This window comes from Diadema setosum, chromosome 14 (assembly GCF_964275005.1).
Source record: "Diadema setosum chromosome 14, eeDiaSeto1, whole genome shotgun sequence".
NCBI classification, from domain to species: Eukaryota; Metazoa; Echinodermata; class Echinoidea; order Diadematoida; family Diadematidae; genus Diadema; species Diadema setosum.
Window position 1 is genome coordinate 39,313,569 of NC_092698.1, and position 16,922 is coordinate 39,330,490.

General features: G+C 37.2%; 1 protein-coding gene across 1 annotated transcript in view; it reads right to left on the reverse strand.

The window, feature by feature from the left end:
* Positions 1 to 731: 731 nt before the first annotated feature.
* LOC140237437 (cilia- and flagella-associated protein 337-like) overlaps positions 732 to 16,922 on the reverse strand; it is an 87,370-nt gene continuing 71,179 nt past the window's right edge. Inside the window, exons 27-31 of the mRNA XM_072317363.1 lie at positions 16,311 to 16,452; positions 12,825 to 12,943; positions 11,792 to 11,827; positions 6,441 to 6,579; positions 732 to 1,380 (exon numbers count right to left, since the gene is read on the reverse strand). Of these exons, the coding sequence (XP_072173464.1) occupies positions 1,112 to 1,380; positions 6,441 to 6,579; positions 11,792 to 11,827; positions 12,825 to 12,943; positions 16,311 to 16,452 (705 nt within the window). The 3' untranslated portion in view covers positions 732 to 1,111. The remainder of the gene's footprint in view (positions 1,381 to 6,440; positions 6,580 to 11,791; positions 11,828 to 12,824; positions 12,944 to 16,310; positions 16,453 to 16,922) is intronic.

A 16,922-nucleotide genomic window follows, 5' to 3' on the forward strand; every position in this document is an offset into this window, starting at 1 on the left:
GGGCAACTAGTTGAGTAGATTTAAGTGACATTGGCAAGAGGTCAAAGGTCAAAAGGTCAAGGTCAAATGCTAAAAATGTTGCTATTTCCCCCATATCTATGCAGTGCCCAAAGGTATTTTCTTGAAACTTAGTGTAGACATGTACTACTGTGTAAAGATTCTCCAGAGAGTTTCATGTCATAAGGTCAAAGGTCAAAAGGTCAAAGGTTAGGTGAAAATGTTACAATTTCACTTTTCTCGCAAATGGTTCAATGTATTTTCATGGAACTTGGTACATACGCATGTACTGACTGGCAGGGAACTTAGGGGTCATGGGTCAATAGTCAGGGGGTCAAAGGTCAAGGTCAACTCCTCAAAATTTTACTATTTCCCTCATATACTAGTATATTATGCAATGCTTGCATTAGTAGTTTTAATTAATATATACATGTATTACCTAATGGAGATTCTCTGCGAAATTTCCAGCCAGAAGGTCAAAGGTTAAGGGTCAAAGGCCAGGTTTAAATGCAAAAAAAAAAAACTATTTTGTACTGTACTACAGGTCTTACACTCTTTCTTCATACCTTGAGAATTACTCAATGCATAAACTTATAAAAGGGGCGGTCAGAAGTCAAGTAAAAATCCTCAATTCCCCAAATATGTGTACCTGCACAATTATAGCAAACCCAGTTCAAGGAAAGTGAACATTCAAGATATTTCTGACAAACCTGTCATTTCAATATTTTGCCATTTATGTGAAACTGTCATCACACATTGTGAAGACATTGTACTATACACCTATTGGGAGAATCATGCATTATGGCGGAGGCATCAGTCGCCATAGCGACATTTCTAGTTTTACTTATGTCAACAGTGGTGTATTCAATTATGGTACATCATTTGAACTATGGAACTGGGAATGCCCTCTCTTCCAGCTAATCAATGTTTTGCTTGTGGAAAAAAAGTTGGCATCCTCCTGGGCTGTAGAATTCCCACACATGTACTGCTGGAGTACATTAATTGATACACCTTTGATAAAGCACAGAAAGTACTGGTAGGTAATAATTACATTTACCTCTCTGCAATGAAAAAGAAGTTGATTGATGACAATGTCTTATGTAGGTGCTGATCTTCAAACATTGCCCATGCTCTGTGACATCTTTTCAGCACTCTTCTTTCTCACCACTTCCTGTAGAGGGGACAGTCTAAAGGGGCGAATAGTCTTGGGAATGCTGGAAGTGGACGATAAGACATTCCACACTCGGCTGCCACTCCTCTTATCTTTGGCTTTAGATCCAAGCTGTCCCTCCAACAAGAATCGATGTTTGAGTTTCATCTCTGCTTCATAGTCTAGGATGTACTTTGGGAACAGGGAGCGCTCATCAAAAGAATTCTTCAGCTCTTTGGATAGAGGGTGAGAAAAAAAAAATTAACTGCAAATAAAAAGGTGCTGTGCAACAAAACCTGCTTCAACACAAACTGGGCCACATGCATGCTGTGCCACATAATATATATACAATATAAAGGCTGCTGTAAGCTTGAGGAATAAACACATTTACGTAAGGAATGGTGTAATATTTTGTCTCTATTCATACTGTTTGACATGCAATACATAACGGCAATGCTCACTTGACCATACATTTTACAATTAATTTCCTTGTAAAATTCAGTCAACTGCAAATATGAAGTCTCTGCAGCGGAGTTATTACACAATGAATCGATTCTAATGACAGTTGGATACCTTAAAATACTTTTTAAAGTGCTTCAGTGACTTCTTCCAGTATCCCTAATTTGTTTCATTTGATTTCCAATTTATTTATCTAATGTAATTGCTCAGGAAGATATGAATGCTTGTAAGCAAGCAAGACCCCTCTGCAGAACTAGGTGAACGTGAACGTGAACGTGAACACGTAACCCCAATCCTTCAAGATCTGCACTGGCTTCCTGTAAGGTACAGTGAAACCCCGTTATAACGAGGTCCATAGGACCTGTGATATTACCTCCTTATAACCGGTACCTCGTTATAACCGTACGCATCAAAAACAAAGAAAAACATAAGCACAACGTCATACCTGTCAATCAAACTTAGGCACATCCTTTGCGTTGTTATTACACAATAATGGATCGTTATTATTGAGACGATAAAGGGAAATTATTTGTAAATTGATGCATAAAAAAGACGGGGAAAAAGTAGAGGTTGAAATGCGTTAATTCTTATTTTTCAAAAAATCTCTTCGCATAATAGTTGCACATTATGTTCTTGAGAAGTAGGCCTACTCGGCAGGATCATATTTATGATTCTTTCTTCACCTATTTCTTCCTCTTGCATCAAACCATTCCGAAAGAATTTTTTTTTTCTTTTTCGTTTGTGAAATAACTGTATAGTGTAAGACGACAATGAACAAAATCAGATTGTACAAAATGCGTTAGTTAAGTTTTTCTAAACACCAGCACAAATAGAGTAACACATGCGTTGTTTATCGTAACTTGCGAGGTACATGTATGTTACGCTGTTAAGTTTTTGTTCAGTTTTTCTAAACACCGGCGCAAACAGAGTAACATACATGTGTTGTTTATCGTAACTTGCGAGGTGTGTTACGCTGTCGGTGCCCAGCGGGAATGCGATGATTTCATGAATCATTTCGGCTGTAATCCTATACAATGAATGATCGTTGCACCCGAAGGGATTAAATAATGCGTTCTTTATTTTCTTCCGAAAATCTCTTCACGCTTTGTACACCCGTTCTTGAAAAATATGCGACAGTGTTGAATTTGGAAGGTTGTGATCCTTTTTACGCAAATCTGTACCTCATATAGTTTATATAGACCATTCTGAAACAAAGAAAAATCTTCGTTGTGAAATGCAGTGTTAAATGATAATGAACATACCCAAATTTATTCAAACTGTTAAATCCGTTTGTTTCTTTTTCTGAACACCAACTCAATTAAGTAGATTTACATGCCCTATTCAACTGTTTCTACGCTACTGTCACCTGGCGGGATCGCGATGATTTCATTAATTATTCCGGCTTTAATCATACACACTCGATATTTATATTATCATTTGTTACAGGATAATGAACAATCCCAGATCTATTCAAACTGTTAAATGAGTTTGTTTCTTTTGCTAAACACCGACTCAAGTAAATTAACATGCGTTATTCAACTACTTTTACTCCACTGTCACCTGGCTGGATCACTATGATTTCATTAATTATTTCGGCTTTAATTATAATACACTCATAGTTACTAGCCAGCAAAATAACTGAAAGTCGGAACTAGAAATGGAAAGGATATAGTGATGAGTTGCACACGCATTCCAATATTATTGTCCATTTTGGGCGCGAGTGCTGCTACATGAAAAGGTTTTTTTTTTTCCCTCTCTCTCTCTCGTTGGGCTGTTGTCTGACCTAATATCACTCACACGATCTCGCAAAAAACAAAATCGAATGATTTCATTCAATAACTTAGTAGGAACATTGGAAGGTATTTCTGTGTCTTACTGCGTTGTTTAGAAGAAAACTACTCTGCAAAACGGGACAGAGACATGGATAGCGTGAATTCGGTTTTCATTGTTCAGTTTGTTGTGTGTTTGAAAGCGGCAAGTCAAGAAATGGAACCTCGCGAAAAAGAAAATGGAATGATTATGATTATGTTATGTGGTTTAGAAGAAAGTAACATGGAAGGAACGGTACTCGGTTATTCGTCACTGATAATGGGCGGTATAAAGAAGGATAACGGTGGGACTGAAACATGTTTGTTTCCGAGTCTTCCCGCTTCTACTAGTATTTGAAGAGATGGAGACAGAACGGGCACTAAATTGTGCAGTGTGTTCCTGCGTTTTACACAGACTATGTAAAACGGGGATAGCGTGAATTCACTTTTCAATGTTTCATTCGTCGCGTGTTTGAAAGTGGCAGGTCAAGAAATGGAACCTCGTTGTATCCAATCAAATTGCTTATGTTTTTCTTAATCATGATGCACCGAAAATATCCTTGTTATAACCGGAATCTCCGAGTAACCAAACTCGTTATAACCGATTCGTTCTGCCATAGGTTTACATGCAAGGAAAATGGGACCGACGCGATCACCTCGTTATAAGCGGTTCCTCGTTATAACCGAACTCGTTATAACGGGGTTTCACTGTATCACATTCAATACAAGATCCTCCTCATCACTTTCAAAGCACTACATGGAACAGCCCCACACTACATTACAGAACTTATAACCCCATACAAGCCTTCTAGATGTCTCCGATCCTCAGCTCGATACTTACTTGTTGTACCTACCATTCGTACAAAGTCTTATGGGGAGAGGGGTTTTCTTTTGCTGCACCCACTTTATGGAATTCTCTGCCTGACCCACTTAGAAGTCAGATGCCAATAGACAATGTCAAACAAAAACTCAAAACTTATTTATACAAAGTAGCATATAATTGTTGAACTTGATCTCATTAATGTAGTTATGTTAGATTGGCAACTCTGACCCTTCATGTACGTATAAGAAGTAGTTATTGTAGAGAAATATACTGTGTTTGGTAAATTGCAATTCTTATTGTTACATTTTGTATTATGGTATAATTTGTTTGTAAAGTGCATTGAAATTCTTTTCAAGTCTGAAATGCGCTGTATAGGAATTTTTTATCATTATTATTATTAGGTAAGCACTATGAAATCAAATTTGTCTATACACTTGTACTAGATGTTACAAAAAACATTTCCCACTTTTGATCCTTAATATTTCAAAAACTATATACATGTATCAGATAACACTGACATTGATATGAGCAGTAGCTGAATAGTGTATAATTTTGTTGGAGGCAATTTCAAAATGACAGCATAATTCAATTTCATTGAATTAAACATTAATTTTTCAGTTAGATTTCAGATTCTGCTCTATTTTTAACCCTCTGTACAAAACTTTAACTTTGCACAGAAGTCAATTGGTGTGTATGGGAGTGTGTAGTTGACATCCAGACAATGGTCCTGGACAATGACCAAGATTTGAATGCTCCACTATTTATTCATGAGAAATTCCACTGTCACCGCTAGTCTTTATTCATTCTGAAATGTGGTGTATGCAAGCACATGGAAGCATATGCTTACTTTTTTCATGTGCATGCATTTCACCCTTTGCTATGAATTCAGACTAGCAGTGCCCAGGGCAATTCGTCATGAATAATTAATAAAGCAGGGCTCGACACTAACGGTGGCCCGGTGGCCCGGGGCCACCAAAAACGAAAGTCGGGCCACCAAATTTCAAAAAAGGGCAAATTTGGTGGCCCGCCTCGGGCCTCCAACATTTTTTGAAAAGTATGTCAATAAATTCGTAACTTTTTGCGCCGGAAATTAGCAGTTAAATTTGTTTAAAGGATGGATGAAAAGGACTGAATGAGTGCCTGAGAGTGAGTGTTGCAAGTTTGTTGAAGTTTATTTATGAGTAGATATGTCCACATTCTAATTCTTACTATCATAAAACTTAAATATTTGATTCATTTAAAAAAAAGGACTTTTAAAGTTTTGTATTGTTTTTTTTTCGGGACACCAAATTTTTCTCTCGGGCCACCAAAAATTTGAAATTTAGGATTTTGGTGGCCCCATCGGGCCACCAAACAAAAAAGTTAGTGTCGAGCCATGAATAAAGTATTCATGTGCCTTGGAGCAGCGCTCTGAACAGGTGGTATCCAGATCCATTGTTCAGGGTCATTGTATTAAGTACACACTCACATACACATCATTAGTTCCTGTGTAAAGTTCAGGTTTTGTACAGAGGGTTAAAATTTGACCAAAATCTGGAACCTAACTCTGAAATTAATCATGGATTTCATGAAATTGATCTAGATTTTCATATTCAAATTACCTCCAACTAAATTGTACACTATTCAGCTATTACTCATATCAAGGACAGTTTTATCTGATATATAGTTTTCAAGATATTAAGCATCAAATGTGGCAAATGTTTTTTGTAACACCTAGTATATTTGTTGGATTCTATTACTGAATTCATGGTTAGAATGTTACATTTCTTGGCAAAACTACGAGTACATTGTTAGCATCAGCTTTAGGCCATTCCATGAAATATAAAATTCAAGGAATATTTTGAGATTCCACTGTTGCACAGACGATAATTTGAACTAGACTTTGACACATGCTTTTTGATACAACAATCCATTTCTCAACATGATTTTGAGAATTCAAGTTACAGGATAACTTGGTGTAATTTTTACCTGTTTTTCATTAGAGATCACAATTGAGATTACTTAAAAAGCATTCTTCTCTGAATCAATTACTTTTCAGAGCAATCATGAATAATAATGAAACTCTGAAACAGTCACATCCAGTACCACATGATACCAGACCAGTGAACAGGACACATCACTGAAGCACACATTATCTCTTTCACGACCGAATTCCATTAATGTAATCTGATATAAAGCTGAAAGGTTAATATCAATAGCTCACCTGGACTTGAACCTTTGTTCTGGAGGATATCTGACCCAGTTTCTGCCTCCTCAGCTGACCTGAAATACTTGTGAGGATGAGCGATAAAGTCAGGCTTCTGTAGAGTTCCAACTTCATCCAACTGAGATACTCCTAGGGCCTGAATACACAGAATCATTTGACGAAAAAACAAATTATGATATCAACAAGGTTGCCTAAAAAACCCCCAACAAATTAACTAACTGTGCTGAAAGCTTTGATTGCCTCGAAACTGTCATGTACGAAAAGGCCTGATATATTATACCCATTATTCATAAAGCGTACAAGTCAAGCGCTGTGTGATGCCTCTCATTTTGAAAATAAATAAAAAGTGTTGAAAATTTCATTCAAGACTATTATCTATGTCACACATTATTATCTTACATGTATAAGGAGACAGAATCTACAGTATGCAGTTCATGGAGTCATAACATGCAAAATAAATTGTAAATATAACCATGCATCACAAAACAATAAAGAAAGTTGTCAACCCTAACTATGTGTTGAGTGAAATGGGTCAATCTAGTCAATCTTCAATTTTTCATATGTTCTGAAAAAGCAAATCTTCTTCTACATAAATCTAATGTTTGGAATTGTAAAATAAATGGGATTTTTTTTTTTTTTTTTTTTTTTTTTACAGTTTTTCTAGAACACCATATTTGTAGAATAGTGTGACTAGGTACATGTCTTTATCTAAAACCCTCTACATACTCTTCACTTTCAACTCTAATAACTTTTAATAGGATGATGCTACTGCCTTAGAAGTTAGTAGTAGTCATGAATAAAACACTATGCTAACAGAGTGTGCAAAATTTCAGTTTAATCCGATTACCCCTTTATTGTGGTTGCTTTACAGTTTCATATCCTGTTTTTTTTTGTCCCATTCATTGAACGGAGCACAGCTTGGTGAGATTATAAGCACTTAAACAGACCCAAATCTCCAAAGCCTCTTTTTTCAGGAAACACCCTTTTTTTTTTTCTTTTTCCAGAGTGCATAGCTGTGCTTTCTTTCCATTACATTGTATTTAGATATTAAATCTGAGAGTCTACTCTTTCAGAATCTGCCTGAATAAAAAATCCATGTCTGGCAACTTGGTGGTGGGTGTGAGGTGGTTTTGTGATGCAAGTTTATAAACACCTGGTGTACTGGCCAGAAGAACTTGATGCACCATGAACAATACATGCATACTTGCTACACTAAAGTTGTCTGACCCTCTCGCGATTAATGACTAAATTGTGTACATAAGAAAATCACACCACAAAATTATAATTTGTTATGACAGAAATTCACAACCCCTCCAAAGAAAAGACAAACCCCCCCCCCCAAAAAAAAAAAAACACAAAAAACAACAACAACAACAACAACAAAACAAATAAAAACCATAAAGCATAGATCTAGTTCATGTAGACAATATTTTATCTCTTAAAGTCATGTAGAACATAGAAGTATGACTGTTTGTCATATCAAGAATTTTTGATATGGCACTTAATCTCAAGACACATGCAAGAAGATTAGTTTTCAGAAATATGCCTGAACAATTACAATGAGTCATGTACACTAATACCATGAAAAAATGTGGATTTACCTAGGTACATGACATCATGGGTTTATGTACATAATTCACGCTTTCCTGTTCTCAACTCTATCCCTTATTGTACACTGTAGATATGACATAAATGCAGCATTTGCATCTAGAGGAATCACATGCCACAAACTTCAAAGATTTCAGCTAACATCTGATGAAGAGGAGGGTGCAAAACTCTGTGAAGTGATGTGTTAATAGGTATTCTAGAAAACAGGCAATTGAAACGATTTCAAACATTAACTTTTTGTGCAATGATCAAAGTAACAACAGCTAATGGTGTCAGCACAAAGTGCCATATACAAGTATGTACACACACTATGCCTACACTGAGACTTTTAACAAAATCTTTTCATGATTTTCATATACATTGTATTATGATTGTCAATACATAGATTGTCTTCTGTATATCAATACACTTTAAAGGAACTGAAAATTACAGCACATTTTGACACTTATTCCATAGCTGTGGACTTGAAAATAAGGTCTACAGAAAAAAAAAAAGTCCTTTAAAAATACACACAATTGTAATTTTAGGCTGGTTTTCTGATACTGGACCTCAATTTTCAGCCAGCTTAGCCTCACCTACAATCAGGTTAAGAAAAAAAAAAAACCCAACTCATGAGTGCGATTGTCACATGACGTAACTGATGTAACTCAAGACCAATTGGCCATGTAGCCAATGTAACAACAGATATAGAAGGAAATGTAAAATTGTTATCTTAGTATTGTCATTACACTTTGGCATGGGATAAGTGCATGATTACATAAAAATCTGATATGATTTGGATTAAAAAAGAAGCAATTTTTTGGTGGTTGTATTGAATTTACTGATTTTCTTAATGGACTAGTAGGAGACAAGCTAAATTGGCCATCTACAAAATGTAGCATCTGATCAGTCGTATCTTTGCCTCATCCACAGAAAGTCTAGTGTTGTTTCTGATGTTTCATTTCATTTCATATGGGCCTATGGAAGCTAGCTACTACCAGTATTGCTTTATAATGATAGACTTTTACTTACAGTATAGTTGGCACACTGCCTTGTGATTCATATTCACTAGATGGGTATAGACCAATTCGATTTCGATGACCTGTACACCTACCGCCGTTAGCGGCGCTATATTGGTCGCCATAGCTGGGGGGCTTTGGATCCAGTGAGCTAGCTACCTAGCGAGTTGCTGGAGTTACAGTCAGCTTGCAGCCTAGTGCACCCATCGCGCATAGTTAGCCGGCTGCCGCGGCGCTAATACTGTGATTGTTTACTCACTGTGCGAAAGTCTTTCAGTGGCTTTTAATGCCTTTCTTTTGGACAAATTCAGTGATTCAGACATATTGATCTACAATGAAAACTTCAAAGGAAGGATAAGGAAAACATACTGTGCAGTTGTCAGGGGCGGATCTAGCTTTTTATAAAGGAGGGGGTTGGGGCGGTATGCGAGGGAGGGTAGCGACCGAGCCCGAGCGAGCGGAGCGAGCGAGGGGGGGAGGGGGGTGTCCCCCCCTCCCACAGTAGGGAGAATTTTTGAAAATCTGTGTGTGAAAATGGCGTTTTCTTGCATCTAAAACACCACTATTTTTGGTATAGAGGTCATTGCCATAAATAGAAAAAAATAAAATTACAAGTTTAAAAAAAAAAGATAAGATTAAAAAAAAAAATGGTCCCCGGATTTTTTTTGTTGTTGGGGGGGGTTGCAACCCCCCCAACCCCCCCTCTAGATCCGCTTCTGGTTGTTGGGTGCACAAATAACAGACAAAAATGGAAATGGAAGCTGCATGGCAATGTGTGAAATTCATTCATCAATGACGCATGATGAATATACAATCAGAGACAAGTGAAATACAACCGTTACGGTATAAAAAATGCACAGATTTTGAAACAGAGTTAGGCCTATGCCTACTAGATCCTCTATTTAATTAGGCTATCACGGCATATTCGTAAATATGTTGTTCATTTTAGAAGACAAGTTAAGATCAAAGATTTTGATAATTCACTGGGTTTTTTATGCTTGATGGTTTACTTTCCAAAGTTTAAAATACACTTCCTGGCTACATTATTACGGACGGACGGACGGATGGACGGAAGGACGGAAGGACGGACAACCCGAAAACATAATGCCTCCGGCGACAAAATGTGGCGGAGGCATAAAAATGCAACATATGAGGAATATAATGGAATATAAAATAGTATACATACTTTTAATATGATACAGGCCGGCAGTGCATGACAAAAGTTATATTGCATGCAAAATATAACGATTGCAACCGATAACCCACTATCGATATGACTATCGGTTTTTGCTCCCTCACTGTAATCATCGAGTACCTGAATCCCGCATTTAATCTACGCGATTGTGCCACAACCGTGATATGCTTTGCTCGATATTATCGTTATTCTCGATTCTCGCTGGCCATGCCAGCAACTAGCTGTGTGGAACTAATGTTAGACTTTCAGCGGTAGATTTAAACATGGAAGCTACTCTCACAGAGACTGATCTATATAAACAGCATCTTAGACGATAAGGATGCAAAGAAAACAAAGGAAGTCATCAAATACACCCTACGAATTTTGGACTCCTACTGTTCTGAAAAAGGAATCAGTCTGACGGATATTGAAAGCAAGGCTTTCGTATTTTTTCCATCTATCTGCCGTGGGTATGTATACTATTTTATATAACACACAGTGCATGACTTCTTATTGCACTATAACAAGTGTCAACCACCTCCAAATTCTGAATTTGCCCTCAGGCAGTTATATTCGATTCGGCCTGCGGCCTCATCGAATATAACTGACCTTCGGGGCAAATTCAGAATTTGTCAGTTCTTATACTGTTATAGTGCATTCAGCCTCATGCACTATATACAGTATATATATACTATGACAGACTAATTCATTAATCATTTTCACGCCTTTTCTCAGTACTGGTACCAGCTTGCCCTGTAGAAATCCTCAATGCCATTCCTTGCATTGAAATAAGATGTTTTGCCGATAAATTCTGTATAATATATGTTGTTCTCTCCTAATGTTGATGAAAGAGGATCAATTATGAATGACATACGATGTATGACATTGATGCACTTGAATACAAGTAAATCAAATTAGTCTCGTAGCTGTTTATCAGTCCCATGAAATACCAAGACAATTAAAGACCACAAATGTTTGACACCAGACATGTACAGAAACCAGAAACTGTACAAATATTCTCCACATGTTCATGAAAATAGAAAATCATATTAAACTCCCTCCTGAATATACAAAGAGGTTTATACATGATGTGAAGTTGGGTTAGAGGGTAGCATGAGTAAACAACAACCAGAATTAAAGTTTAGTAGCGAGGGAAATGATTTTCAAAATATTACGTCAACAACAGAAGACAAAAACATTTATTTAAACATGTGACTATATTTAGAGGTCAAATAATCATTTTTCCTTTTTAGTACTCAGTCTCAAAAAGAACATAACCATGCACACTGCATACATGCAATGATTCCATCAAAAAAAAAAAAAAAAAAAAAAAAAATTCACATTAGTATCCCAAAAGACATACCAAATAAAAATGGAAATTACAGTGACTGTAAAAGAATTGTTACAACAAGAAATAAAAGTAAGTTAAAAGTCACCCAAGGGATAACTATGAGCAGAAGACAGAAAAAACAAACAAACCAAAAACCACCCTACAACATATCACATGATATCTTTCAGATATCTAGTAATTATACATTCTGATATCAAACTCTCACACAGTGATTTACCTGGGTCCACATAGGAGGCCTTAGTTTTTCTGCTGACTGATCAGGAAGAAGGGAATGTAAAACAATAAACAAATTTCCTTTAATTTTGCATACTACAACAATAGATCAAACGAGAAGACAGTTACATCTATGGAAACTGTCAGGAGAAATCCTACACTTCAAGCCACTGAGAGCTTTGAAAGAGGCTACTATTCAATCCATCAAGATGATGCAGCCCCAACTGGAACATCCCTCTGTTTTTTGTTTTTTGTTTTCCATTGACTAGGGTTAGGGTTAGGGCAAGTCTTTTTTTTTTTAATTCACATCCATTTCAAATGGGAAAACTCTCGTCAGCAATCTACATCAACCTGATTTTTCACTTTTCAGTGACCAAAATATTCCCATCCAAATTTTTGCAGGCATCAGCTGGTTTTGTAAGATCATAGACCTTGCTGAAAAGTCTTTTTCATTGACTAGACCACGCCCTTTTGATTCAACTATACGTCAGACACCTTCACTGCCAACTCTACAGCACTAAAGATTTTTTAATATGGAATGTCTTAGGAAGAGGTTATCTGAGGTCAAATCAATACCACAAGGTTTAGATAAAGGTTTATGAAATGGTGACTATGGATCCGGATCAAAAGATTAGCTGAGAGCTATCACATGACCGACCTTTTCATCTGCTGTAAAGACCCAAATTTTTCACTAGGTGTAAGTATACTAGTACTAATGACTGGTACTAACAACTGCTCATCTGGGCAGCTCTATGGCCAATGCATCCTAAATGCATTGCACTTGATTGTGTGTGGTTGCATTAGCTTGGAGTTAATGCTGGCCTGGAAAATACTTTTTAATGCTTGGTGTAATGTGCATTTCTTGCATAATATTGCTAAATACCCCCATCCACATATTTTCCCCTTTGTAATAAAAATGTAATAGATGTGTGTACAGACATTCAACCTAAAATGTTGTGTTTGACACCCACATAAAAGGAAAGTAGAATTTTGATGCTGTCCTTTCACATAAGTGAAAAAGATTAGAAGTGACTTACAGCATAAGGTCCTGCTGGTGGCTGGCCAGTTTTCTCCCAGGTCAGGTAAGGGAGGTCTGGAATGGTTCCTGGCTGTCGCCTCTCTCGTTTACTCATCCTCACTGCCTGATACTCTTTACCTATCATGGCAAAAATGGAATGTTCAAATCCACACAATGCTTTTGCATTTAGAATTACTTGGGAACAGTACACTGATAATCATTTGTCAAAGTAACTGTAGAACTTATAACATGTGATTATGCACCACAAAACCCACAAAAATGGCACATGCCAATTTCCCTGAGGGCCTGAAAACGTATCTTGTAAAGTATAAGCTATATATTAAGCAAGTCAGATTTTTCACAGATTTAGACTTCCCAAATAATTTTGTGAGTGGTTACATTCACGATTGTGGAGTGCAGCAATTAGTCAAGGCGCTAATTCCTGTAAGAGGCTTAATTAAGGAGTTCGTTCAACCCACCCCGCAGAAAAGGTTTGACCAGACAAGGTGGTAGATGGGACCTCTATGAACATCCCCAGGTAGTATGTGGTTCCAAATTGTGGTGTCAGTAGAATTTTACTGGCCACTTTTCATCATGATTTGTTGGAACAAACGTAAAAGAGTCTGCGCACGCCAAGACTATTACACGCACCACTAGCACTGCTACAGGCGCCAGTGCCAGTGCTGCGTGTAGTAGTCTTAGAGCGCATATACTTTTTCTTCGATAAACAAGGGTTTTGCCTGCAAACTAACTTTTCACGCCAAGCTGGGTTCGGTGTAGTGTAGTTTCTAGCCGTTTTTATTTCGTCTTTATTTCAAGAGTTCAAGCAAGCCGAGTGAAAGTGCATACCCGGTGATTGTGAAGACCGAATCGCAATCACTGGGTGTGTGCTCTCACTCCACTTAGCGCAATGTATACAGCGGGCTTCTGCATAATACACAAGCTGCAACTCGGAGAAATAAAGACGAAAAAACGGCTAGAAATTAGGACTAGGGTCGGTAAACGCTTGTCGCTATTGGGGCACTGAAAACGACAAACTCACACAGTTTTTGCATTTATTCCACGAAGAATTCATCAAAACTGCATAAAACTATATATGTACATGTTGCTAGAGATGTCATCCATACAGTGGGATTCATTGTAAGTTATAATATTGTGCATGTTTACCATGGTAACCGGATGCCTAAAGGTGACTGGTAACCCCCAAAATGCCTCCTGCTGCTGCAAACATTGTTTTGGTTTTTTTTTTTTTCTTATAGATGCAATAAAAAAAAACACACACACTTTTTTATTGATTTTCATTAAAAAAGTTTTCCCTGTTGCCATGGCAACCAGTATTATCCAAAATCTGTAAGCAAAGGCATAATAAACGGTCATTGAAAGAAAAATATCATTTTCGAATAGTAAAATGCATGAAAAATACATTGCATCCGTCGTACTTTCAACACAAATTTGACTTCAAAGCATAGGCAAATGTATATAGTTTTTAATAATGTATGGACACAAATTTCCCTTAAAAATAAGATGAATACAGAAAGCAAAGCCAGTATTCTATAGTAGCTCTTTCGAGTATTTACAGAGCGATGGTTATTCAAAACAATCCTGGAAAAGAGCAGAGGAAAGCAGTTGATTGTTTATGTTCTTAAAGGAAGTTTATTCAATACCGATAAATTCCTTTCTAAAGAAGGAATATACACGTGCGCTGGATTATCCATCAAAGAATTAAGCGTACTTTTGTGTTCGTTAGCTATTGTAAAAAAAAAATATATATACATATATATATATATATATATATATATATGTATATATATATATATATATATATATAGAATGAAATGACATATCATGATATGTAAATTTTATTCAAAACGTGCAGTAATGAATTAATGCTGAGGAGAGAATGAGGGACAAATTTTGGGCGTCTTTTCCCTTTTTATCCAGACTAATTTTACAGTGTAGAACTCATCTTCAATGAGTGATGTGCACGAAAGGCAAAAGAAACAAACCTGTCTAAATTCCAGATATTTTTGGGAGTTACCAATCACCTGTAGGCATCCGGTTACCATGGTAACCATGCACAATATTATACCTTACAATATATCCCATTGTATTGCTGACATCTCTAGCAACATGCACATAATAGTTTTAAGGCGTTTCGATGAATCCTTCGTGAAATAAATGCAAAAACTGTGATAATTTTGTCATTTTCAGTGCCCCAATAGCAACAAGCGTTACCGACCCTAGTCTTAATTTCTAGCTGTTTTTATTTCGCCTTTATTTCTCTGAGTTACAGTTTGTGTATTGTGCAGAAGCCCGCTGTATTGCGCTAAGCCGAGTGAGGGTGCATTCTCAATGATTGCCACCAAAAACGGTTCGGGCGTCACAATCGCTGGGTACGCACTCTCACTTGGCTTGCTTCAACTCGGAGAAATAAAGACGAAATAAAAACGTCTGGAAACTACACTACACCGACACCAGCTTATCGTGAAAAGTTAGTTTGCAGGCAAAAACCGATGTTTGTCGCGGAAAAAGTCTTTGTACACTAAGACTATAACACGCACCACTGGCATTGGCGCCTGTAGCAGTGCTAGTGGTACGTGTAGTAGTCTTAGTGTGCGCAGACGCTTCCTCGAAGAATATGGTCATGTCGCAACTAAAATGGCCTGTAAAATTTCATTGATACCACAATTTGATATCACATACTACCTAGGGGTGTTCCAGAGGGTCCAACCGACCACCCCATGCAGTCAAACCTTTTCTGCGGGGTGGGTTGAACGAAGTCATTTTTTCTGGGTCACTGCGCCTGGACTAAATGGACAAAGAAATCAGCGCACATTACTCATTTTCAGGAAGCAAAATTAGCAATTTTGCAATGAAAACAATAATGCTGTAAAATAGTGTCCATCTGAACTGATATATCCATCACCCTGGTGGTAATCCCTACCAAGTTTGGTGGAAATCTGACCATGCGTTTTCCAGATGAATATGAAAATGTAAAAAGTTTACACATGCCGGACGCCAGACGATAAATATCTGAAGAGATCTCGAGCCTTGGCTCAGGTGAGCTAAAAATGACAAAATCAAGAATACTTAAATGAAATAACAACAGTCACTCTTTGATAAACACAAGGATACTTTTGAATTACAGTGTATCATGTAAAGAATGTACTCAACGAGTATGCCACTCTTCAGGATTATCTGATAGTACTTCATAGCAGGTACAATGACATTTAAAGTTCCTTTCTTGTGTGCATCCCTAGTCAGAGTTACATGAATTGATTTAAATCATGAAATCTTTCCCTTTACACACACTACATGTGTACTTGATCTTTTTCTGTAAACTGTTTTTCACGCTATTATCTTCAAGATCAATGGAAGCAATCCTTTTCGAGCACTCTTGTTTGACTGATATTAATGCATTTATCAACAGAGGCTACAGTAATGTGATTTGTGATAATGTGAATGTGATTTTCATGGCACTAAGTTACAATTGTCTCCTGCATACCTAGTCTTGTGCTTTCCCAAGTGTTGACTTTCCGCAGCGGGTCAAAGTCAACCAGATTGTCTGTTTCCATGTCTTCTTCATCCTTTTTGTCTGAGCTGTCAATATCCATTCCATCTGCTACATGATAAGATTCTGTTGCGTCCTTTAAAACAGAAAGCAATAGAAAATATATCTTGAGGTGGAACACACATTTTTCTGGATGATTATAAAATCTTATGCCAGGTGTACATGATATTCCCAGTGGCAACAATAGCCCTGTTCTCCTGAAATGTAGTAAGCCATGAGATTTTGGCTACTTTTCTGCTCCACATTCAAGTTTTGTCATGTCTCGCTAAGATTCCTCATGGACTATCATGGTATTCAAAACAGGCTGTGGGGGAAAGGGCCTGCTGAGTCCTGGAAGGATTAAAGGTGCACCATGTTTCGGTCCATGGTTTACCATGGATGCCACTATGTTTCCTACTGGCTTGTCACAAACTGGTCTGGCACATTCTTCACATTCTGTCAAAGTATACTATCCTGAACAAAAAGTATATGCTGGGCAGCTCTGCCCCCCCACGGAAAAAAGCAGTAACTGACATTTTTATGAATGTCTACTTTTTTGCAAAAATG